Consider the following 24,480-nt stretch of genomic DNA (forward strand, 5'->3'; position numbering starts at 1 on the left):
GTCCTTAAGGTGGAATTAATTACATTTTAAAGGAGGGAAATTGTTATAGGAAAAGTAAAAGTTTCTCATCTATTTAAGATCCTAATCTCATATTTTAGAGATAGACACAGCTATACCTTTGTCTTCAGAGTACATTCCAGATGATTTATAGCCATGTCCTAATAAAGAGCTGACTTTTTTTGGATGAAACTTAAAAACTCCTCAGTCCCTTTGAGGCAGAAGACCTGCAATGCCTGTGGAACTTCAGTATCATGATTAAAATTAGACAAACTTGTAAATAACCAAAACCAAAACCACATCTACTAATCAGAGAGGATAAGCAGCTTCAGTGGAGTTTGCTGGCAGTCATGACTGTAGTGCATGTCAGAGGCTGTTATTGCTGGTTGGAGTGAGTCATTTGGGTAACAGAGGTCATAATTTAATTTGTACTTGTGTACATAAGTACATGGAGCACGGGAACCACCTGTTAACTACTTCTGCATGGAAATATATTTTTACTGTCTATCATTCAAAAATGTGTTTCCAAAGGGAGAGGAGCAATCTGAAAGAGGTTAAATTGCATGTATTCAGGGAGAGCTTCATCCTTGTGATGCCACAATGAAATATTTTTATGATGCACGTGGAATAGACACAATCAACTGTTGGTCAGCTTCCAGAAAAGTTGCTCAGTGTTTTCTCAGGAGGCACCATCCTCCACTTCCTGGTAAAAGAGGAACTATTGTTTGGAAATAATCCAGTGATCCATCTAAAGATTTTCCATAGCTCAGCACCTGATGGAAGATTAAAGTAAAAAAAGTAAAGAGCTGCTTTTCTGCTACTGGTGCTTTGTTCCTTCTTAAACAAAAAGTGCCCAGCTCCCCTCATAAACTGTTTTTTTCCCCAAAGTACTTAATTCCTATTTTCAGGACCTAGGAATTTCCAGTATCATATCAGAGGGCTCATGGTGTTGACGCTTCTTGTTCTTTACTTTGTTTTTTGGTAAACTCTGTGTTCCCATGTGCTCTCCCATAGTTTGTTTGAGCAGGAATGTTTGTAAACTATGTCAAAAAGAGGGGTTAAAATTCTCCAGAAGTTACAGGAGTAAGCTGAGGAATGATGAGAAGAAAAGAATTCTTCTAAATATACTTAATTAGGATTTGTCACTTGAAAAAATCATAAACAAACTCAAATCTCTGATAATCCAGAACTCTGTATCTACAATCTGTCAGTTTGCTTGAGAAGGAAAAATTGTTTATGTTGTGTGTTTCCCAAAATCCAGGCCATCAAGGCCTGTCCCCTGGATTATTAAGACACAGGTGAAAGCTAGCAAAATTCTTACAAAAGTAAGAATTTTCAAGTTCCTCTCCATCTTTCCCTCCTACTTGTTGCCTATTTTTAATCCCATGCTAGATACAGTTGACAGGCAGAGAACTAAACTCTCTTAACAATTTGGCTTTCAAGCGTGTTTGAGTCACTTGTTCCAGATCTAGATCTCTCCTTTTTGCTCTCTGGGTTGGCTCTTACTGGCTGTGTGGTCCAGAACATTTATTTCACCTGCTAGATACCTGTGTGAAACAGTCCTGAGCTCTTCAGGAGCTCTGGTTATCTCTATTTGTGCATCTGAAGTTGTAGCTTGTGTTGCTTATGCTCTTGGCTCTCAGTGCCATGGGTGAGTCTCTCTCCTGTTAGATGCTTAAGGATTATTTATGGAGTGTTTGTAAACTTACAGGCAGAGTGTCTGGGAATGTTTGGTGTGTTCCCATGGAGCTGAGCTGTATTTTGACAGCTGGTGAATGCCACAAAGCCTCCAGAGGCTACTGCTCCTTATCTGCCATTCCTCCACCACTTAGATGTCTTGTGATAGATACAGCTGTGATTGGCAATCTCAATTTCAAAATGTGGCCTCTTCCACATATCTGTTATTTGTAGGATTAGTTCAGAGCCAGTAGTTTTGCTTTCCTCTGTAAATATAAGCCATTTGTTCAAAATGGAGTTGAGAGTCGGTGTTAACAAATCCTATTTTTAACATTGAAGTTTCTGTTTTGGGTCTTCACAATTCACTTTGTCAAGTGTATATATATATAGTTTTATTGGAGCAAACTAAGAAACAGAGAAGCTAAAATGTTTCTCAGGGTCATAGTGCATTCAAGATCAGATTCAAAGGAAAACAGTACAGTTCAATTTGGGACCTTGTCTGCTTTTATGGCAACTAACACCCCTCCCTGTGGTACCAGCAGTCACCAATTGCTTCTCTGCAATCTAATCTCTCCCCATTGTTTACGTTGGGACTTGAGAATGAGGTTTCAGTCATCTTTGTACTGAGTCCAGTGAATGTTGAAACCTGAAAGAATGCTGCTGTTTCCTACTTGAGAGGTGCCTCCTGAAACTGGGGCACCAGGAGGGAAAACAGAGTAACTGGGCTGTAGTGTTCCTCCAGGTAAAGGATTTTTTGGGTTTGAGGTGTTGTGAAACTTTTGTCAAAAGGATTCCTCACTTATGTGTAAGGGAATGAATAAAAGAATGAACATGTTGTAAGGCTGGTCGTGTCATTGGTCTGTCTTTGGATTCCCTCTAGACAGGTACATGAGTTGATAACATGAAACTCTTGCTAATAATGGGTAAAAAAACAGGAAGATAATTTAATAGAATAAATTTAGTCTTTCTATTTTAAGTTCTCTTTTTTTCACTTCCCTGGGTATTTCCATTCTCCGTCATTCCTTGTATTCAGCTTGGTTTATTTATCAATATTTATAATAGGGGAATCCTGGGGGTTTTCAGGGTGTTTTATAGGAAAAATAGGTTTCACTTAACACTATGTAAGATATCAACTTGTCATTTAAGGTGCTACTGACCTCTGCATCAAGCCTGCCCTGTAGTCTCCTTATCCCAAACTAAAATGCAGCTACATTCATCTGCCCTTCAGCTCTTCAATAGATTGTCCTGGAGGTTGATTCAAAGGCCCCTAAAAGTAAAAACTTTAGGGAAAAAAAGGTCTTAAAACTTTATAAAGGTATCTCTCAAAGGTGGGTAGATAGTCTATAAACTTTTTGAGACACCCCTTGGATATTAAGTTTGGTACATTTGTTTCAGACTGAAAGGAGGATGTTGAAAGAGCTTCAGTAGGTGTAGTGCTTTGTGAGCACTTGCAGGTTACCTGTCTGTGCAGTTCTGAGCTGTCCTTGCTCAGCACTCTTACCCCTTGGCTGGTGAGTAAGCACGGAAGTCGGGAGTTCCCACAGGAATTACTCAGATCAAGGAGGAATCCTAAGAGCCTCATCCCTGTCTGACCACGGAAGCAAATTAATTAAGCTGCATGTGTAATTCATCTTTCCAAAATTACAGAGAGGCTCTTGATTCTCCTTGCTGCAGGAGACAGGAGGAAAAGTTGTGACTCTAAACTCAGTCACTCAGAGATGTGCCCAGTTGTGTTGGGGGACAGTAACTGGCCATGGTGACTGCTTCTGGTGAGTGCTTTTGAAAGAAATGGTGAAAGACTTTTGAGACTTTGGGTGATAATCTTTAGCTGTGATGAGGTGTTGCTGCTAGGCAGCCAAGGTTGTTAATAACCATTGGTGCAGCTTCACTTTTCAGTGGGTAGGTGGTGGTAGGGAAAGGGAAAAGAGTAAGAGAAGTCAGCAGTAAATGGGTCACAAACCCAAACCTTGATCTCTTGACTGTCTCATGACAAGATTTAAACGTAATATTTGTTCCACTGAAATCCATACAACTGCCTGGAGCAGCTTTTTCTTTGTGTAGCTCATGTAATTTCACTAGGAGATGCTGGAAGAGTTTAAACTGTCTCTTTTAAAGTTGATACTGAAAATTGTTTAGAGATTCTAACCATTCTGTTTGAAGAACAGAAATTAATTTCCATTGTACAGCATACTGAAAGTTTATTCTGAATTAAGCAAGAGCCACAAAATATTTACTGACAAGAAAAACCAAACTGAACAGTGTTTTCTCTTCTGTAGGCAGAGTTTATTGTACTTGCTTGTCCTAAAATTTAACATGGTGTTGGAAGTTAGTTACAAACAATGGGAACAACTCTACCCCATGACTGTTTAAGTCTCCTAAACTGCTTTTGGATTGTGCAATAGTCCATAATAGATTGATGCTTAAAGTGCTTCTGTTTTGGTTTTGTGTTCAAAGTTTGAAAATAAAACTAGAGAATTTGCTCAGATCTGCTTTTGGGGAAGGTGAAGAATCTATTTCTTGGGTAGTGCCTACACTATGTATCACTGCTCCAGAACTGTACTGAAGACCTGTAGTATTTGTTATGTATTTTTCCTGGTTTAGGGCAAATTTGGGAGGAAAGCTCTGAATGGGGTCCCTCTAGGAAACAGATTCAAGCAGTCCCTTCCCCAACTGGTCAGGAAAATATTTCCTCAGAGAGAAGTAGAAAAGAACTGTTTATTTAACAGGCAAAGCACTCCTCAGCACAAAAATCAACAATACTAAACAGCAAAACCTCTCACTGCTCTGAGGAGATGACAAATTCAGAATGTCCCTCTCATGGGTTGCAGCTCAGCTCGGACGAGGCCACAGGTGTGAGCTCCCAGTGCTCCTCTGGGTTTTCAGTCCAGAGCAGGTATAAACAATTCCAAAAAAACACAATCCAGGGAGCTTCTCTGCCTCAGCTGGCCAAAAACTAACCAAGAGCCAAGGAGAGCTCTCTCCTGCTGTCCACTGCAGACAGCACAGTCTGTGTGAAGGATACAGGGCAGCAAGTGCAGTCTGATAACAAACTCTGCACCTCTCCTGTCCCCCTTCACTCCTGGAACCAGTCTCAAAGCTGCACAGCTCAATATTCAGCACCAACAGAGGAGGTGATCAGGGATACAAGCATCATAAAGTCACCCCAAGATATTGTTGCATCTGAGTCTTTCAGAGGAGATGTAATCAGAGTCCAGAATAACTAGAGTTTTAAACTCTTGTAACTCCTAATGCCCCAATGAATTAAGGGTATTCTGATGTTTAGCTGCACTGCACTGAGCCTTGTAGCTAACATTAAGCATTTTGAAAGAGGTCAGCATACAAATCTGGTTGCTGTGATATCAATTCTGTGCTTTAAGGTGGGTTGATAAGAATATGATTTGCACCATTTTTTAAAATGAACTATTTTCAATTTGTCTTAATTCTCTTATGCTAGATGGGTGTCTTCTTGCTGTCCATCATCCCCTGTAAATGAATGCTATTGCTAGAAAAATGTTACTTGCAATAACAGGATTGTCTGTCTGTCTTCACCAGATTTTTTCTATTTCCTCTTTGAGAAGCTCCTGTTTTATTTTCTAGTACCCTTTTACCCTTTAAGTAACGTAGGACAAATGCAGGCCTTGTTCTGGGGGTCTCCACATAGTTTTTGTGGGTAATATCTGAAGTCAGCAGCACTGAGTTTGTTCTCCATTTTCCTTTTCAACTCTTCCTGTGGAAAAGGAAAGCAGTTTGAATAGTTTTGTATGATTTACCTGAGGTGTGTAAGTTGTTACTTAAAATACTGTATTTTTTATACTCAACTATAATCTGTAATCCTAACAAAATAAGGGAAATAGTTCTACCACTGAGCAAACACTGCATGACATACCCTATTTTCAGTAACACTGGAAACTTTCCTCAGTTTCACTTGCACAAGATGTGGAAGTTCAATTTCATCTTTTGGCAAGGGGGCTGCTCTAAGTAGTTTTATATGTTTCATAGTTAAGATTGTATCAAATTTTATTATTCATTTGACACATGTTGGAAATCAAGATGGCTTTATGCAATATTTTCCTCCTAACTTTTTAAAATTAGAAAAAGCTCTACTGTTTTGGTGGAGCAAAATGTTAATGAGAGGAGATAATTATGAAAATTACTCTGCTTCCTCAGGATATCCGATCTCTAGGCATGTGATACATATTTGCACATCTCACCTGATGCAATTTCTCAGTGCACATCTTAGATGAAGGTGGGATGCTGACAGCCACAAGAAAATTGTGAGGTTCTTTTCTCCTTTGATATCTCCTCAGATGAATTTTAAGTGCTGGTTTTTTTTTGTTTTTTTTTCTGTCAGAAATAGGTTTTATAAGTTCCTTTTCAGAGGTGGATTTAGTTTTAGAGCTGTTAAGAAAATGTTAATGCTCTGCTTGGAAAACTGCATCTGGGACAAGAAGGAAATACATTTTTTAGTATAGCTGTTTTTCAGGTCTGAGTAAATATTTTAATTTTTTAACAGTACCTCAGGGGCAGCATGGGGTTGTCTGTTAGAGACTGAAAATGTAGCTCTCTGCAGCTCTTTCCCACAAAGCTGTAATTCATTGGGCTGAAGTTGATTTAACTTTTATTTACTCAGTACTGGGAACTCTCAGATTATCCAAGATGTGGAATAACTTTTATAAGAAGTGGTTTATGGGTATCTATTTACCTCTTCTTAATTGTGTGAATTGCTTTTCAGTCCTGGTCACAAAACATGTCTGTGGCTTCAGCAGTAATTGCTAATATGGAAAAACCATCATTTAGACCAGGATTTATGTACTTAGTGCTGTAGTGGGAGCAAATATCCAGACCTGTGGGGAGAAGCAGCATCCTGTGGCCCAGGGAGTGCTGAGTGCTGTAAACCACAAGGCAGAAAGGAATCTTTGGGCTGATTTGTGCTGTGAACACCAGGAGAGCTCCCAGCCAGCACTAACTTTTACTCATTCACTTTCTGCTTCGTGGAAGTGAAAGGTATCTCAGATACACAAAATGCCAGGGTAATTATAATTAAGCAAGCTGTGATTGAGTGAGCTGCATAGTAAACAGCATGAAAGAGCCTCTTGGTATTGGAGAAGGGAAAGAATCAAGGCAGTGTGGATGGCACTCATTCACAGAGGAGAGCTTTGGAGGCAGGGCTGGGCAGATCTACTCAAACAAATGACAAGGAGAATTTCCCACTCAGCTGCCTGGGGCTGAGCAATCTTTCCATGCAGGGATGTTTGCATTTGGAAGTGCTGGGAGCATTCTGGTTCCTCTGGTCACTCTGTGACCTCCTTGTCCCCTTTCCATCACTGGAAGGGTTTGTGCCCATGGTGTGTGCTACTGAATCAAGAGCTCTGGGGCTTTACAGCTGTTTGGTTTTTCCTCCTGTTCTGTGCCAGTAGCAGCCATGACCCATCCCTTTTACCTGAATGATCCCACAGAAAAACCCCCCAGCCCTCTGTCACCTCCAGTGTCCCAGCGTGGTTGGAAAGCAGACCATAAGAATGTGTCATTTCTATTAATAAAAAGTTGCTATAAAAGTTACTGTAAAGAAGAACTTCTATGGCAGAAGAAACGTGCAGAAAAAAAAAAGTCAGAAATAAATGGAAGGTGCAGGAAAGTGACCAAGATTTTAGCTCATTTATCCATTTAGTGATGGAGAAAGTGAGAGGCCATAATGAGCCAGGAAAGCTTGTCTGTAGGAAAATCATTGAACTCTCTGTTGCTTCTGTGGATTAACTGGGACATGGGAGTACAACTGTAATCAAAGCCTTTGCCTTCAGTTACTTTTTGGATAATCTTTAGATGCCCTGGCAAGTCAGGTACACATATCTTCCTGAAAGTATTTATTTAGACAAGTAATTAGTCTGTGTCTTGTTTACCAGCATGTTCATCTTGCAATGACCCAGTAAAGTACCAAAACAGGTGCTGACTTGCAGTGGTGCAAAGTTCTTGGATATTTGGTTTGTATTTCTCTCTCTGTGTGTGAAGTGCTTTGCATATGAAAAGCAAAATGCTCATTTTTAAGTGATTCTCCAGGTTTTAGTAGGATGAGCACAGGAGTGGAAGCTGGAAAAAGCCATGGCAAACAATGCACACTTAATAATTTGAATTTCACTGTGCAGAGATGTGAGTCCTTCAGGCAGTAGGAATAACATTTCTGGAAGGTTCCCAGAGGGTGTTCCTGACAGCACCCAGTCCACACAACTTCTTATGCTCTCTAAACCTAAAATAGTTGAGCATGTCCTGACATGGTTGTCTTTACAAACAAGGTTCTGCTTATCAGATTTTTTGTTTAACTTTTTCTTTTCATTTACTGTCCTGTGTTCCCAATGTTTTCTTGCCCCATAAGGGTACAAAAATGATATGGTTTTATTCATTTACTGGAAAATCATTCAATATGGCTATTAGCAGACATGAATCCTTAAGTGTTTAGATTCATCACAGTGTGAAGTTTTGGTTTAAACCACAAAATTCAAGAAAAGGCAAAAAAATAAATGCTTGCTGTTAACTTCTTATCAGGAGGATTAAAAGAAAGAAGAAATTTGAATGGTATTAAGTTGTACACCTCACCCTGAGTTTACAACTTGTTCTGCAAAATCTGTGCTACCTTTAAGTAACCCAGATATCTCTTAAGATCTCTTTATGCTCAAATTCAACTTGCTGTCAATGAACTGTGTCCATTCTCTGTATTTTTGGGAATGCTAGGTCTACTGTAGAGCTTTATATGCTCATTTCTTCCAAAAAGTGATTCAAAGGGGAGGGGACAGTTAAAAATTCTTTGTGGTTCCATTTTCTTAATCTCTTTTTGCAAGTCAAAGGCTGAACCTTGAAATTACAGCAGGATCAGTGCTGTATTAATTAGAAGTTTTGGTTATGTTTACTTCTTTCCAGTTTCTCCTAATCAACCCCTCTGGCCATTCACTATTTAGCATCACCCTGCACATCCTTAGTAGAGCAGAGCTGTGCTTATTTTCTCTCTTCATTGCAAAAGAGAGATCACAGAATCACAGGTAGTGATGCATGTACAGCTATTTTCAGTTTATAAACCATAGAAAAAGGTCTTGATAAATTGGCTAAGGTTATTTACATTTCTTTTGTGGTTTTTGGCTTTCACATTCCCAGTAATGAAACAACCAGAACTGAAGAATTAAAGGATGATTCCTACCTGCTCTGAGCAGCCTCTGGGTACCAGGAAATAGCAAGAGGAGCATCATCCTCAGCCAGGCAGATCCAGCCCATCTTAGAAACACAGAATGGTTTGGGTTGGAAGGGACCCTCAAGGTCGTCTCAGAAAAACAAACCAAACAAACCCAATAATGCCAGGTGCAGTCAGGAGGGTGGACTGGATCTATTCCTACAGCACAGTTAATGAGCAAAATTTTTGGTTTGTAACTGCTGCCCCCTTTTAGTTTAAAAGCCTTGGTCATATCCATGGGCTGAGTTGTGTTCCCTCTGAGGTTATCTGAGCAGCAGCTTTCCAGCATGTATGAATGATGATACAGTTCTCTCAGCTAATTAATATTGTAGTTTTCCAGATACTTGGGGGATTAGATCATAAGTGCTGGCAGTAGTAGAAATTTCTGACTTGGAGGCTTGTGCTCTTTGAGAGGCACTTATACTTATCTGCTGATGTTTTCAAAAGAGCAAACTAAAATTGTTTTCTTATTGCAGTGTTTTAGAAAGCATTTTTTGTATTTCTGTCTGTTTTTATTCTCTTCATGGTTCATGTAGACACATTAACCCAGTACATTTAAAATAAGACAAATTAAAATTTTCTTTTTTTTCTTAAACTGTAATTGACATAGTGTCTCTATGGTATTTGGCTTTTTTCAGTGTGAAGGGAATTCAGTGGAAAATATAAAAACCAAAGTCCCTCTTTAACTCTCTTGGAGCCCCTTTAGGCACTGGAAGACCAGAAAATCTTGGATGTTCTAAAGGATTCTAGATGAAAGTATTCATCAAGAATGAAATGGAGGATGGGCTTGGCATGTATCTCCTCTGTTAGAGGAGAAATATTCTACTGGAATGTGGATCCCTGTCCACTTGGCTAGGTGGTACCTAAACACTTACTGTACATTGGATTTTCTTTGGCTGTTTTCCTTTGGTTTGGTCCTTTGAGCTGTGAGTAGCTCAACTGTCCTCATGTGCTGGTTGTTACAAAAAAAGTCTGTGAAGCTTTTGCAGAATGGTTTGCCTCCTTTGGAGAACTCACATGATAAACTTGATGTGCAATTTTGCAATTCAGTCATGCTCTCTAAAAACTGCCCAGTTTCCTCACCCATTGTTGGGGAAGTGGGAGCTGCTCAGGGCTCAGACTCAGCACAGCTCCTCCAGTGCTCTCTGCAATGGAACAGAGCCAGACCTGGTGCAGAGCTTGGCTACAGGCTGCATTATTATACAGAAGTGTAACTTCATCCCTTTCACAGAATAGGGTTTTTTTTCCTCTCATGTGGAAAGGATTGTGTTACTTAATTGCAGGGGAAAAAACCTCAGCCTCTACTTATTCCCCATTTCAAAGAAAAAAAAAAAGCTTCCTAATGAGGCTTAAATTATGCATTGCATAGAGGAAAGCCATGGTTTGCCTCCTATCAAAATATTTTAGTATTTCATAGTGTGATTTGATATTAATGAATTGTTAGCTCACCTGCAGCCTCATAAGGAAGGGTCTGTCCAGCCAGCCTCTGGTTGTTGTATTAATCCTCCCAAAATGTTGTTTCAGCTATAACTAACAAATTGTACAGGCTTGTGCTGTCAGAAATAATTTACAAAGTCTTTGGGCTTCAGGCAGCCTTTCTTGTGTGTTTCTAATGTCTGATGTTTGGGTTTGAAATTAATGAAGGGGATTCATTTACACTTTTGTTTCAAGCTTGATTTTGGCAATGGTGGCAAACAGTGGCCAAACCTGCAGTGTTTTCATGTTTAGTCCTGGGTGTTCACAGAGGAAGGAGAACTTGGGACTCTCAAAAAAATATTTAAATGGTTATTTCTTATGCACTTACAAAGAAAAAGCAGCTGACAGTACTTCCTCCTTCTTCCCACCAAGCAGTGGTTGTGGAATATTGGAAAAGCCAACTTTGTTGCTCCAAGTGTTCTCCTTTTCAAAAAGAAGGATGCTTGGTGTGAAATGCTGGTTTTATCTTGCATATGTGCTATGTGGCAGCCTGGCTTGCTGCCTATTTCAGAGTCCACAATTTCCTCAACTTTCTGACCTTTGAGTATAAAATCCAGATTTTTCATCCTCAATACACTTGAAACCACTTTAAGAACAGTCAACTCTCGTTACTTAGCTAATCATGTTACCCTGTGCTCAGATAAATTGGGCTCTGTGTCTTCCTAAAAGCTCCCAAAATCAGGTCTGCTTTACCTCCTGCTTGCCTCCAATCTGCATCCCCTTGAGCTTTCTGGAGTTTGTGCTGCCAACATGGAAAGAGTTTCCCTGTTTAGAAAAATATTTCTGGTGCTCATATTTTGAAAGCTTCTCATTGGAATGACAAAGGAAAACATCAGTAATTATTTTTGCCTTGAAGGGTGTTGGGGAAATACCAGCAATTTAGACAGCAGCCACAAATTTGGGCAGTTTGGGGACTGCTGAGCATGCAAAGTGTGGAAACTTGGAAATATCTGTGCTTCTGGCCAAGTGGGGTGAAACCAAGGAACATCCCTTGCTGCATGGTTTATCTGGGTGGATTCTGCTCCAGGCTGTTGCAACACAGTGAGAGATTTTGTTATGTAATTGTTTCTGTTTCTGAACATGGCCCAACCCAGCAAAAGCAGAAGTATCTGAAAAAGAAATATACTTGGGGGAGGAAGGGAAGGAAATGGTAGCTACACTTTTTCCAAGCTAAGCTTAGGACTCTGAGCTACTCTACTTGTACTATGTAAAAAAAAAAAAAAAAAAAAAAAAAAAAAAAAAAAACCAAAAAAACCAAAACAAACAAAAAAAATACCACCAAAAACACAAAATCCTTGCATCATTCACACTGGAATTCAATGTATGAGCTGTCATTTTGAAATGATGAGCCAGAAAAAAAAAAAATCATTTGCCCTAAGTTTAACAGGAAGTAAATTGAATTGTGAGTTAAATTTTTTGTTGTCTTTTCTTACTTTTCATAAAGTTGTGTGATTATTTAAAAACATTTTATGAAGATACACTGGTTTAGAACTGAAATTCTATTTGATTGGGCTGTTTTAGAAGTGCATTTTTTATCCTTGTCTTTCTGAAGTTAGCTGTACTTATTAAATATTACCAGATGCATATATTTTGCTTTAATGAATATAGTTCCACAATTTTAATTTCTAAATTAAACTATTCATAGGAGATAGCTGTACCTTAATGGCTAGACCTAAATGACAAATGGTTAAACATAAATAAAAGTATGAGTGGTGCTGCTACAGAGGCAGTATTTTTGGAGAATTATCTTTTTTTTTTTTTCAGGGAACTACATGCAATATGTCAGCTTAGTGCTGTTTTGTGGAGAGCACTTTTTAAGCCCTCTGTGGATTTTAAGCTTTCAGAACAGCACATGAGGATAATGGGATGTTTTGCTGTCCCTGGTGGCTGTGAGTGTTCAGCAACACGATGTAAAGTGATTTGAGTTTGGATATAAGAATGTTTTTTATGGTTTATTTGGGTAGCAGTAGTGCCTAGGGAGGTCCAGCTGATCCAGGCTGCTGCTATGTGTCTTTTTTACAACATTCATAACAGCAAATATAATAAGCCTCTTGTAGACTAACTTCATTTTTAGATGGATTTTTACCTACAGAGCATCAAATAAAGGCCAGGGCTTGCAGTAGAACCTGCAAGTGGTCTCTGTAGACTAATCCTAGGGGTGCAGTGTAGACAGAGGTTAGCACCATGTTCCTTTGGTTCTGTGAATTGTCCTACAGCACAGACAGTGTTTTTCCTCTCTTGGATCATCAGCTGGAAGGATACAAGTGCAGGGACTGTGGTTTGTCCCACATGGGAACAATAAAAACACAGTCTGCACAGGTGAAGGATGCTAGTCCCTCTTCCAGCATCTTTATTTGCAGAATTTCTTGTAGGATTGCCATGCAAGCAGCAAAATCACCTTGGAAGCTGTACACGAAGACCACAGAGAACCTTGTTTGTGTGTTTGGAAGTGCTGTGGGGGCAATAAGTTGGACAGTAATTTGTTGCTGTCTTTCTTGTCCATTGCCACAATGGAGGACAGGAAACCCTTGTGTAAAAAAGGCTGGATATAATCTGTATTTTTGTATCTTAAAGAAGAAAAAATTACTGCTTCATCTTTTCAGGGAAGGATGCAGTGGCTGTGTGTGTGGTGCTGTTGGTGATTCCCAGAGCACAGCAAGGAGCCAGGCAGGAATCAGGCATATCATGGCACCCAGAGCAGTTCTGTGTGACAGTGTGGAACAGCCGTGGTGTGTTGCAGCTTTACATCCACCTGCAAAATGTTTCACAAGGAAATCAGAGGCAGAAACCAGCAGGGGAGTTGTCTTGTATTTCTCTTGGATATGTGGTCCTTATCAGTGATGGAGCAGCCTGGCTCTGTTTGGGCCCATTGGATTTAGTCTCTTCAGTGCTCTGTTGTCAGCCTGTGACAGTGTTTCCTCCAGATCATCCACTGCTTTTCCCCCAGATCATCCACTGTTTTGATGTGCCTTCCTGCTTTTGTGTAAAAGTTATAACTGTGTCTTTGTTTCTGGGCTGTGCTAGGGCTGGTTTGTCCTCACTGTTTATAAGGAGGCAGAATTACAGCCACAAAGGATTCCTGGCAAATGCTGCCTTTGCTGCCAGCCCCTGAGAGCTGGGAGAGAAACTGCAGAATTTACCCTTTGTCCTTTTGGTCTCTGTGGAGAAGGTTTTTAATGTACTCTGAAGTTTGTGCCAGCACATTTTGATAAAATGCTCCTTGGAATATATAAGATTTTATTTTGCTTTCTTTAAAACCACGTGTTACAAACACATCAATGTGAAAACTGAACATTTGTTTGTCTGGCAGGTGTTGACATTGACAATGTGAAGATGTTTCCAGTTTTCCTCCTCTTTCTCTGCACTTGATAATAACACTGTTGATTTTCTTTCCATATTAAATAATCAAAACCTCTCAATTTTAAAGCTCTATGGAAAGTACTGTGGATTTTGCAGAATCTGTTCCAGATAGCTTAGAATATGGGTTTAGTTTGGACTAGAGAAGGTCAGGGATCCTTGATGAATGAATGTTGTGCAGGACAGCATCTGATGTGTGCTCTAAACCTCTGTGGCCACCCCAGATACTTCATATAATGTTACTGGAATGTTTCTCCCTTAGGTTTTTGTTTGTCTGCATGTTTGTTCGTTCAGATTGTTGTTTGACTTTGAAACTGTTTGAGATATTGAACCTGTCATTTAGACTTGGAGCATTCTTGGAGCTCACATCTCAGTTTTTCCACCATTTGGTTTGGATAAAACCTTACCCTTTAGGGAAAACAGTTTGGCTTTAATACTTCATAGCTGCAATGCAGATTATATGAGTAGATTTTACAGTCTCCCTCAATTCAAACCTGGTGTTTTGCAGCAGTTTCAGTTCTTGACAGATACAGCCTTTAAAACAAGAGTCAGCCCTTGTGCTGTCACTTCTGTAACAGGCACAGGGACTGGAGCTGGAGTCCTGCCTAAAATGCAGCAAACAAATCCTGTGTGCTGCTTTTGGTGTCTCTCCTTCTCAAATCTGTTCTTGCATAAGTGTACTCAGCAGGGATTTTGAGAAACTTTGTTGATTTCAAGTTAATCTCTTTCACTGAGTTTCAGTGCCAAAACCAGTTTTTAGTGGGGTATGTTTTTGTTTACAGCAGTGCAGCTGATACTTGTCAACTATCTCACAGTACATCTTAGCAGAGGAAAGGATCAGAAAATGTATTCCAGGAGCAAATCCAAACCTTCCTTTCTCACTTAACTGCTCTGTCACAATATAGTCCACAACATATAGTGAAGAGTTTGCATGCAGGCATTTCAGATCTCTACTTCTGTGAAAAAAGCATCATGTGTAGGAGTGGAGAAACTTGGCAAGACCAGGCAGCTGCTGAGTTGTTTGGGCTCTTTTTAAGCTGTTGTTAAATGTAAAAGCAAACAGTTATCTTCTGGTTTCCACTGTGGCCTTAGACTTTGAACATCATCAAAAACTCTGGGATATTGGTGTTTTCTCCTAATTGTGTGTAGCATTTCTGGGTAAGAAGTGAGCACTGGAGATGCACTGCAGCTGAGTGCAATAAAACAGCAACAAATAACCATATTCAAAACTACAAAGCAGAGGTGAAAATATGGCATCCAGATGTATTTGGCCATTGGAAATGAGAGACTGTGGGATTACTCAAAATGTGTATGCATTGTACCTGTTTTTATTGTATCTGATAACTTGGAGATAAAAGACTAAGTTGTAAATCCTTGTACTCTGTCTCAGGACTAACACTGGCTTGAGTCACATGGGCTGAGTGAAATCAGTGCAATTGTTAGTTTAGCTTTGTCAGTGCTTTCCATTTTTTTGTTCATAAAGTCACAGGCTTACTGGAAATTGTGACTTCTTGCTGGGCTGTCTGTTACAGCAGAATTCTCCTGTGATTTTGTTAAATAAACCTTCAGTGGGAGCTACATCTTGACCAACCCAGCTTGTTTCTACCTATGGCCTCACTGAGTCTTGGAGCTGTTTCCCAGAAGTGAGCAAGGCTGAAATCTGGTTTCTTTTACCTCCATGTGGAGTAGTAATGATATGTGATTTGCTGCTGGCAAGTCCTGTAGCTGATCACTGGGGTGTAGTTCTGAACATAATGAGCACAGGGTCTCTTGAGCAGCCCAAACATGTTCCTCATTAAAACTCTTGATGAGCATTGTGCTTAAGCTGTGTTTGTGAAAGTGAGCTGTCAGATGGTGTTTGTTAATTCTTACAAGAGCTGTCTATTTTTCTTTCTTTGTGAGGTCACCTCAATCTCCACTCTCATCAAATGGTGCCCCAAGCTGCAATAAGCAGTGGGTTAGAGTGGGAGGGTTATTGCTTTATTGTGAGTCTGTGTGAATGAGAATTATAGTTGTGGCTTTCTGTTCTTCAGGGGGATGAGCAGTGGTGCCAAGTTAATCCTAAACTTGCTTTCTAACTCTTGTTTTACTCTACAGAAAGAAAGAACAGTTAAAAAAAAACAGTTAAAAAAAACTAGCTCAATAAAAGTTAGTCATAAAATTTTTCCATTTATTGAAAATGGTCCCCACATGGGGAGAGTGTGAGATGTGCAAATGATGCTGTCAGGAGCTATGTGCTGTCTTGCTGCAGAGACTTGATTTCAGTCTTTTATCTGAATGACTGTAAGGGCCTTAAGAGATAAAAGCAAAATGTTAATTGCTTCTCAGGTCCATGTCTTTACATTAAAAAATGCCAGCATGTGCAAGATTGCTTGAAATGTTCTTCCAGCTCAGCCCAGTTTCAAGTCTTTGTTATTTTTTCCATCTCTTCTTGTTACCTTGTCATCTCTTTCCTCCTAATCCCTCTTTCCTTGCATCCCTCATTCTCCAAATGCACTAGCATTGCTTTTCTTTCAAATGACTTTTCTCTTTGCCTTTGAATAAATCCTTTTTGTGTCACAAAACAATGTGACATACAGGACAAACTCCATTGCCAAATGTGCTGTAAATTGTAAACTGAAATCTGCTCTAAATTCAAGGGCTCTTAAGACTGGGGGAAGACCCATTTGCTGATTTAGAAATTACAGGTGTTTTGAATTCTTGTAATTCCTGACACTTTAAAATAGGTGGCACAATAACTCTGGAGGTTTTTCTACCTGTCCTTCTTCTCTTTGCCTGGCATGTGCAGGTTTGGAGGCTCACAGGTTGGATCACTAGCTCTGGATGCTTCCTAGGATTGTGAACTGGCACCTGAAAGCAATACAGGAATAGAAGCCATGTTATTGTAGCTTCAATAGAAGCTCTGATGGCTGCTGAGAAATGTGTCAGTTTATTGCATAGACCAGGTGTTTTACTCTGTGATTTTTATTTCTTTCTCTCTCTCCAGGTAGGCTGTGCATCACCCTGAGCAATGGCCCCCTTTCTACGGATTTCTTTCAACTCCTTTGAGCTGGGACCTGTGCAGAATCAGGGAGAACAGCTACAGCCTTTCTGTGCTATCAAGATGAAGGAAGCTCTGACTACAGGTGAGGTTACAAATGAGGATGCTTTCCTGAATATCAGTACATTTTTGAGAAATACTACAATCCTCCTTAATCTGTGAATGGCAGTGAGTCCTTCTCTTCCTGTCATGCCAAGCTCTTCAATGTGAGCTTTTCTTTTGGAATGGGAGAAATAGTAATGGCTGTTTTCTCTGTCCCCCACCTTAAAGCCAGGCTTCTTTCTCAGTATGCAGGGCAGGAAGCTGGACTGCAGCAGGTTTGAGAGAGCTGTCCTCAAGTACAGAGCAGCAAGTGCTCTTTCTTGATTTGGAGGATGGGTAATGATAGAGGTGCAGTTGGTTATTGTTGTAGTCACTGGGGTGCTTTGGCTGAATTGTTTGCTTGAGATGACTCCCACCAAGGTTCTCTTAGCACAGGAACACAGAATAAGCTGTGCTGGAAGGGACCTCAGTGATCACTGAGTCCAGCTGCTGCTCCTGCACAGGACCATCCCCAGGAGTCACAGCCTGTGCCTGGAGACCTGTCCAAATGCTGCTGGAGCTCTGCCAGCCTTGGGCTGTGCCCATTCCCTGGGGAGCCTGTCCAGTGACCCACCTCCCTCTGGGAGGGACCTTTTCCAAATATCCAACCCAAACCTGCTCTGACACAGCTTCAGGCCATTCCCTCAGGTGCTGTCACTGTCACCACAGAGCAGAGATCAGTGCCTGCCCCTCCTCTTCCCTCTGGAGGAAGCTCTAACTGCAGTGAGGTCTCTCCTCAGTCTTCTCCATCTGAACAGACCAGTGACTCACCAGGCCCTCAGCCTTCAAAGACCTCATCTTTACAGGAACTGGTCCAAAGGTTTATTATATTTTCTGAAATTTGGCTAGAACACACCACTGAGCCAAACAGGATGAGGGAATTGCTGTACTGGGCTAGACTGCAGCTCTCTAATCCTGCATTATGGCTCTAGAGATTCACAAAACATCAAAGATGCAGAAAAGGGTGAAGTTTCTTCTTCTCCCTTATTGCTGAGGGTAAAAGCTGCATTTAAACTTCAAATACAAGGCATGGTGCCTTTTCCAGAAAGTGTTGTCATCCAACAAATGTACTAAACTCCAAAGAAGTTGTTTCCTAATCTGCTGGGAGCACCTCTGAAGAAATGGTGTTGAGGGTGTTGCAGCTGCCAGAATATGTGGAGAAATGAAAGTAATCTAAATAAATCCTCTGTAAATAAATCCCAGCCATATGCTTTTGAAAAGTAGAATTGTCCCAATGTTTCCCAGGCTTTGCTTCCATGTTTCTTTAATATACTAAAACAGGGGGAGGAGAGGGAACTGCTTGGAGAGGTGAGTGATTGGAGTAATCAGGAAAATAATCTGATGTTCCTGTTGTCAGTTTGACAAGATCTGGAACAGCTTTTTGTTGGGTTTGAGGGCTGAAACACAATCAAGGAAAAATTTGTTGTATAGGAAGAAGAAAATCATAGAGCTTAATGAGATCAGGCATTGAGCCAGTTTGCAAACATGTGATGTGTTTGAAGTCAGGAGTGTGAGCAGAGAAGCCAAGGAGGTCTGAGCACAGCAGAGGCAGGAGCAGAGATCTTGAGGGCTGCTCTTTGCTGACCCTTCAGTGTTCATTTGCAGACAGGGGTTGTGATCCATGACCAGTCTTGATTATTGTGATTTGATTACAAAAGCAGCATGGCTGAAAGCTGTTTCCAGTAACTCAGACACTTTATGGTTTATGTAAAATAAAAATGTGTAGAGTTGACGGATCAAAGCAGATATTGAATGGGAATAGGGAGGGGAGAGGCCTGTGGACACACTGGAATCATTCCTTCCCCTTCTAAGAATCTTACAAAGAGTATTACCAACTCTTTACAAACTGCTGCTGTTTCTGCAAACCCTAAATCACTGTCAAAGGTTCTGCAAATATGCAATTTCTCCTGTTTTCAAGGATGCCTCCTGAATTGTGCCTTTTTGATGAAGGGGTCTGGCTTTAGCAATCCAAAGAGCAGGCCAGTGTAAAAGCCTTGCTGTGCAGACAGCCTGGTTTTTATCCCCCTCCTCACCTTTGTTGTCTTTCCTAAAAACCTCTAAATAAATGTGTAGATGTGGCACTTGGGGACAAGGTTTAATGATGGCCTTGGCAGTGCTGGGGTAGTGGCTGGAATTGGTGATCTTAAAGGTCTTTTTCCACCTAAACATTTCAGTAGTTCTGTGACAATATTTTCAGGGTTTTGTCATAGAACAGGGCTCTGGAAGTAGATTTGCACTGTGAAGCTCTGAGTTTTCTGTCTGCAGGGCTCCCCACATTCTAGAGGAAAGCTGCTGGCTGAGTAGAGGAGGAATGCTGCAGTTTGGTTTGCCATGGACAGGTCCTCAGGTGGCCATTCTGAGCATTTTGGAATGTCCTTTGGCACGTGGCTGTGTCCAAGCTGTAACTCCCAGTGCTGCTGCTGGCAGGCACTCCCTAACAAAGCTGTGCTGGGACACCATTCCCTGTGCTTGTCTGCAGAGCTCAGCACAGCTCAGCGGAGTGCATCCAGCAAGCCCTTAATGAATGCACACTGACTTTGCCTCGAGTTTCCAGGAAGATTTTAAAATATTAAGTATCTAACAGGCCATGCTGCAGCTTTCTGGGGAAGGGTCCTACAATTTAATCTGCTTTACTGCTGCCTTCATATCATGACAGTAAATGGATCATTCAGAGCTGGAGAGGCACTTAGAAAGAATTTCTATTGCAAAAATAAAAAATATCTTGATATATAGCAGGAATTGTGTAGAATGTAGAAAATTGTATTCAGTTACCTGGGCACAAATGGAAAATATCAGAGGGAAACTGGGAGGTGGCACTGTGTGCCAGAGTCACAGTGAAGAGCTGGATGTGCTTTCTTAGGAGGCACCATCACTTTGGGTGTGTTGATGGGACTTAGAGACCCAGATTTAGAAATATGCCAGAGCTTGTCATAGATTGTGCAGGCACTGGGTGTTTTCTGTGCCCAAGATATGGACTGGAAGAGATCAGTTTAATGGGTAGCAAGAGAGACTAAAGCTGTGTGTTAGTCATAGAATACCAGGCTGGAAGGGACTTCAAGGATCATCCAGCCTTTCTTGGGAAAAAGGAAAAAAAAAATCCATCTAATAAGAATAGTGCAGCACTGTAAAACTCCTAACACAGGAGTGTGCTGAGATGCTCTTAAAGGAAACCAAAGAAAAAAGAAGGGGGGAAAAGGACATTTTTAGGTAGTTTTAGCTGTTTTGTTATCCCTTAACTGCACAAGGTCTGCATGTACTACAGAGGACAGACAAGGCCCTGAAATAACCTTTAAAATGTGGCAGTCATGGTAGAGTACAATGCCAAGGAGAGTGACTTATGATTCCAGGTGAAATGTTGGGATATCTTGGAAGCAGATTAATGAAATCTGAAACCTTTCATCTCTGACACTGCTTTCAATTTAAACTGGGTCAGTGTGGGGTTTGTCTTCATTTATCTTCTAGCAGTAGGTAATAATCATGATGATCAGATGACACTTCATGGAGATTTATACCAGAATGGAGCCATGCAGTATTCCCTGTCAAGTTGTGGCTGACTAAAGCACCTTATGAATCCCACACTGGGGTTTGTCCCTCCTGCTCTCTAGCTCTGTGTTAACCCCTTCACTGCCCTTGGAGTTCATCAGCATGGGCCTTGCCTTCCATGCCATGCACTTTTGAACTGAGCATTTAAACCTTGTTCTAACAACAAAAAGCAGTAAGTCTGCTTTTAGTTTAGGTACAAGTATTCCCTCTTTTATTTTGTTGAGTTGAAATACTAGATACTATATACATTTTAATTTATCTACTCTTTTCTTTTGTGGCTTTCAGAGAGAGGAAAAACCCTGATTCAGAAGAAGCCCACAATGTATCCTGAATGGAAATCGACTTTTGACGCCCACATTTACGAGGGCAGGGTGATCCAGATTGTGCTGATGAAGGCAGCAGAGGAGCCCCTGTCTGAGGTGACTGTGGGTGTGTCCGTGCTGGCAGAACGCTGCAAAAAGGGCAATGGCAAAGCAGAGTTCTGGGTAAGGAAAAAGATTCATTCCTCAAAATTGCTGACCTGGTTTTGTTTCTTTCAGGCTGAATGAATGCCTTGTGCCTTTTAGGCTTGCAGATTTTGCTAGGTCAGTAGAAACTCTCTAGTTTCTATTCACCTGTTATATTTGGGGCTTTTTTTCACACCTTAACTAGATTTCTAAGAACAATTATTCAAAGAGTAAAAGCTAATAATGATCAGTTTTAGCCAGCTCAGTGGTCTTAAATCCTCTGCTTTTTACCCACAGAACAGGTATCCACTTTGACATCATCAGCATTAAACTTTCTCTGCACAGCCTGTCATGACTTGGACAGAGCATCATGGCCAGCAGAGACCACTTGGCACAGCCTGCAGGGTTATTTTTGTGTGTGGAGAGCCAGCCTGGCATTGTTAGCTGTAACTGAGGTCTTGGCCTTCTGTAAACTCTGCTGGGCAAATGCTCTGAGTGTCAGACACTGCCTTAGAGATGAACTCACTCATTATCCCAGTAGGATGATGGGATTTGTGGTTTGATTTTGTCTGGGGACTGGATTTTTCATCCCAAGTTGTATTTAGTGTAGCCCAGGGGTACTTTGCTCTGTGCTGAAGTGATTGAATCACTCTTATGTGGTTAAGAATTTCTTATCTTTTAAGAAGGCAGCAGTTTAAGAAGTAGTGGCTACTTTCTGAGCACAGGAACTGACCTCAGCTGCTGGCTTAAAAGGCACTTTTTTTTTTTTCTGGCCTGTGGAATTTGCCACAGAAACCATGTGTAATGGTTTTGAGGAGGAAAGGAAAACAAATTTTGATTATACCACTTTATTTCATTGCCAGCAACAGCATTTGATATCACTATGGTTCACACTCTCAATAAACACATAAAGGGTTGTATAGACTTCTTTTAAAACTGGGTTCCTGTGCAGATTGAGTTTCCTTACAGTAAAAACAGAACCAACAAACTTCTTTGCAGGCAGGGGAAAGGGACATGGACAAACAATGTGAACTCTGAGCATGCTGAGCTCCTGGGGACACATCAAAGCAATGCAGCACACGAGTAAAAGCAGGAGAATAAGAGCCCCTGACTCAGCTGCAATAGTGAGATATGGGAGAGGATTGTAATCAAATAGTTGTTGAATAGTCTACTTTGATACCCTAGAAAGGGCTGTTCAAATTCCTGAGAGATGCAGTCACACACTTCACTGTTGCTATCTTTCTTTCCACAGCTTGACCTTCAACCTCAGGGGAAGGTGCTGATGGCTGTGCAGTATTTTTTGGAAGATGCAGGTAATGTCAATAGTTTATTTTCAGTCAGTTATGTGAAAAAAGGAGTTTTTGCAGAACACAGGATGTAGCTTACAAAAAAAAAAAATCACCTAGTATACTGAGTAGAATCTTATTAATTGTATTCATTTGCTCTCTAGGTGTGTGTTTGGGGGTTTTTTTGTTCTGTGGACTCGTGGCAGGATTTGTTCATTTCTAAATGTTGTTGCATTTAGGCACTTTTGGTCTGTCCTAGTGTTTTGATATGATAGAAAATATATTATCTGTTTCTTTTTACATGCAAAGAATTTGGCTGTCTTGCTCTAGCTTATGTGGGAAACTTGTTTTGTGGATTGGAGAAGTGGGTCTGAGTTTCCTGGGATTCAGACATCCTATTCACTAATTACAGAAACTGATTGTAGGAATGAGTGAATGGTTTAGTGTTATAATGCAAATCTAGTCGATGACCTGGTGTGCCAGTTTAAAAAGTGAACAGCCTGTGTGTGTCAGAAACCTACACAGGCTCTTTGGGAGTGAGCTAGGAGGGAAGCTTCAGGTACAATAGTCAAACCAAGAATTTTGGTGTGGGTTTGTGTATCTGGGGAGTCCTTTCCTAAAGGAAATGCTGCAAACCTCACAACTTGCTTAGCTTGTGGGTAAGACTTTCCCACACTAGAAGTCATGAAACCATTATTTCTTGGGAATAATATTGTGATCATAATATAACTGCTCTGCCAGATTGGCCTACCAGTCTAAAAAAATTTAATAGCATGTGTTTATAAATAACTGAAAAGACTGAGCAGGACATTTTGAAGCATGGGTGAGTTTGTTCCCCCACAGACATTTATGAAAGGAGCACAGTTCTGCTCTCTAGAACAAGTCCATGGTGAAGGTACCCTACATTTTTGTACCATCTGTGCAGAAGCTACTGAAGATAAAATGTGATGTGCACAGGTTACATTTCAGAGGTGATGTTTTATCTTTGTGATGGCAAAACACCCAGCCTACATGCTTGTGCTGTGGTGTCTATGAAGTCAACACTTAAAAGCTAAATTTTAAAAAACACTGTGACTTTCTAAAGAGTCTGTTAGTGAGAGCTTTTCACAGGTTTGCATTTAAACTGCTGTGAGCCATTATATTAGAAAATACTTATCTTGGTCTTAGTCATAGTTCCCTGTGCAAGGCTGTTTCATGGGGCAATGGCTCTCTGATCAGACATATTTAATGAGATATACAGAATTCCATCTCTCCTGTACACCCACAAGTTTCTCAGGCAAACCTGTACAAACCCAGTTTCTGTATTTTTAGTTGTTTACTTAATGAGGCTGAAGAATATTCCCTCCTCTCCACATAGACATGTGGAAAAGTGGAGAAGGCAGAAGTGAAAACCTTCCATAATTTATTATTAGCTGTTAGTAGGCAGGTAACATACTTGTGTGCTGAAAATACTAAATTCATTTTACTCAGTAATCAAAATAATTTAAAAATAGATACAGTGTTCTTGCAGTTCTTTTCATTGCCTTTATTAGGGATTGCAGATGGTGGTGGATGAAGCCTAAATACCAAACAGATCATTAAGTCATGCATTTATATTCTAATTGGCAAGTTCATATTCAATCTTAATGCACTTTTTTGGCCTTTACTTTGCAATGACTTCCTATTTACCTTCTGCTTTATATGAAATTAGTCACCAATACATTTTTGGTAACTAAACCACAGAGGTGGTGGAAATTGCCTTTCAAGACATTTATACATCTAAATTTTGTGAAGGAAAGTCACTCAATCTGATATTTAAATGTGAACACTGCAAATATCAATACATTTTAACAAATACTCCTCCTCAAGGTTGTAAACCTCCCTTATGTCAGTGTGTAATGCTGCTAAATAGAAAATGCTGATTTTTGGCTCATCATTGCACAGCTGTAAATGTTCTCTCAGTTAAATTAGCACTTTAACTCTCCAGTTAAATTAGCAATGTGAGAGCAGAGAGGTTTGCTGGTGCATTGCAAGGGTGTTTGTGCAAACCTCCATTCCCCACGTTGCTGAAACCCCCAGTAAATAGCTGAAAGCTCAGACACAGTTCACATTCCTTCCTGTGCACTTGTCATTTTGCTCTCCCTCTGACCTGCCTTTGCCTACAGAGCTCTGTGGTAGCTGTGTTTCTAAAACACTAAAAAAGGCTTGTTCTGAAACTGGTATTTCAGTTATTCCCTGGTTTATTCAAAGGTATTGCTGCCATTTGTATCTTTGAGTATAGGTGCTCCCTTTTGTTTGAAAATCTCCAGACACTTCACAAAAGTGACTAATTCTTTCTTTGGCTTGTTTTGCAAACTGAAGCTGCTGTTTTTCAAACCTTTCTTC

At 40.5% G+C, this 24,480-nt stretch overlaps 1 protein-coding gene across 4 annotated transcripts in view; it reads left to right on the top strand.

Moving 5' to 3' along the window:
* Window positions 1–24,480, top strand: part of PRKCD (protein kinase C delta) — a 59,209-nt gene that overhangs the window by 16,747 nt on the left and 17,982 nt on the right. For 2 of the 4 annotated variants that reach the window (XM_056501897.1, XM_056501899.1), the window contains exons 2-4: window positions 16,707–16,845; window positions 20,670–20,869; window positions 22,083–22,143. In XM_056501897.1, coding sequence (XP_056357872.1) covers window positions 16,731–16,845; window positions 20,670–20,869; window positions 22,083–22,143 — 376 coding nt within the window. In that variant the 5' untranslated portion in view covers window positions 16,707–16,730. The remainder of the gene's footprint in view (window positions 1–16,706; window positions 16,846–20,669; window positions 20,870–22,082; window positions 22,144–24,480) is intronic. The other 2 variants (XM_056501900.1, XM_056501898.1) reach the window with 1 other exon arrangement.

The sequence above is a fragment of the Oenanthe melanoleuca genome, chromosome 12 (genome assembly GCF_029582105.1).
Source record: "Oenanthe melanoleuca isolate GR-GAL-2019-014 chromosome 12, OMel1.0, whole genome shotgun sequence".
Taxonomy (NCBI): Eukaryota; Metazoa; Chordata; class Aves; order Passeriformes; family Muscicapidae; genus Oenanthe; species Oenanthe melanoleuca.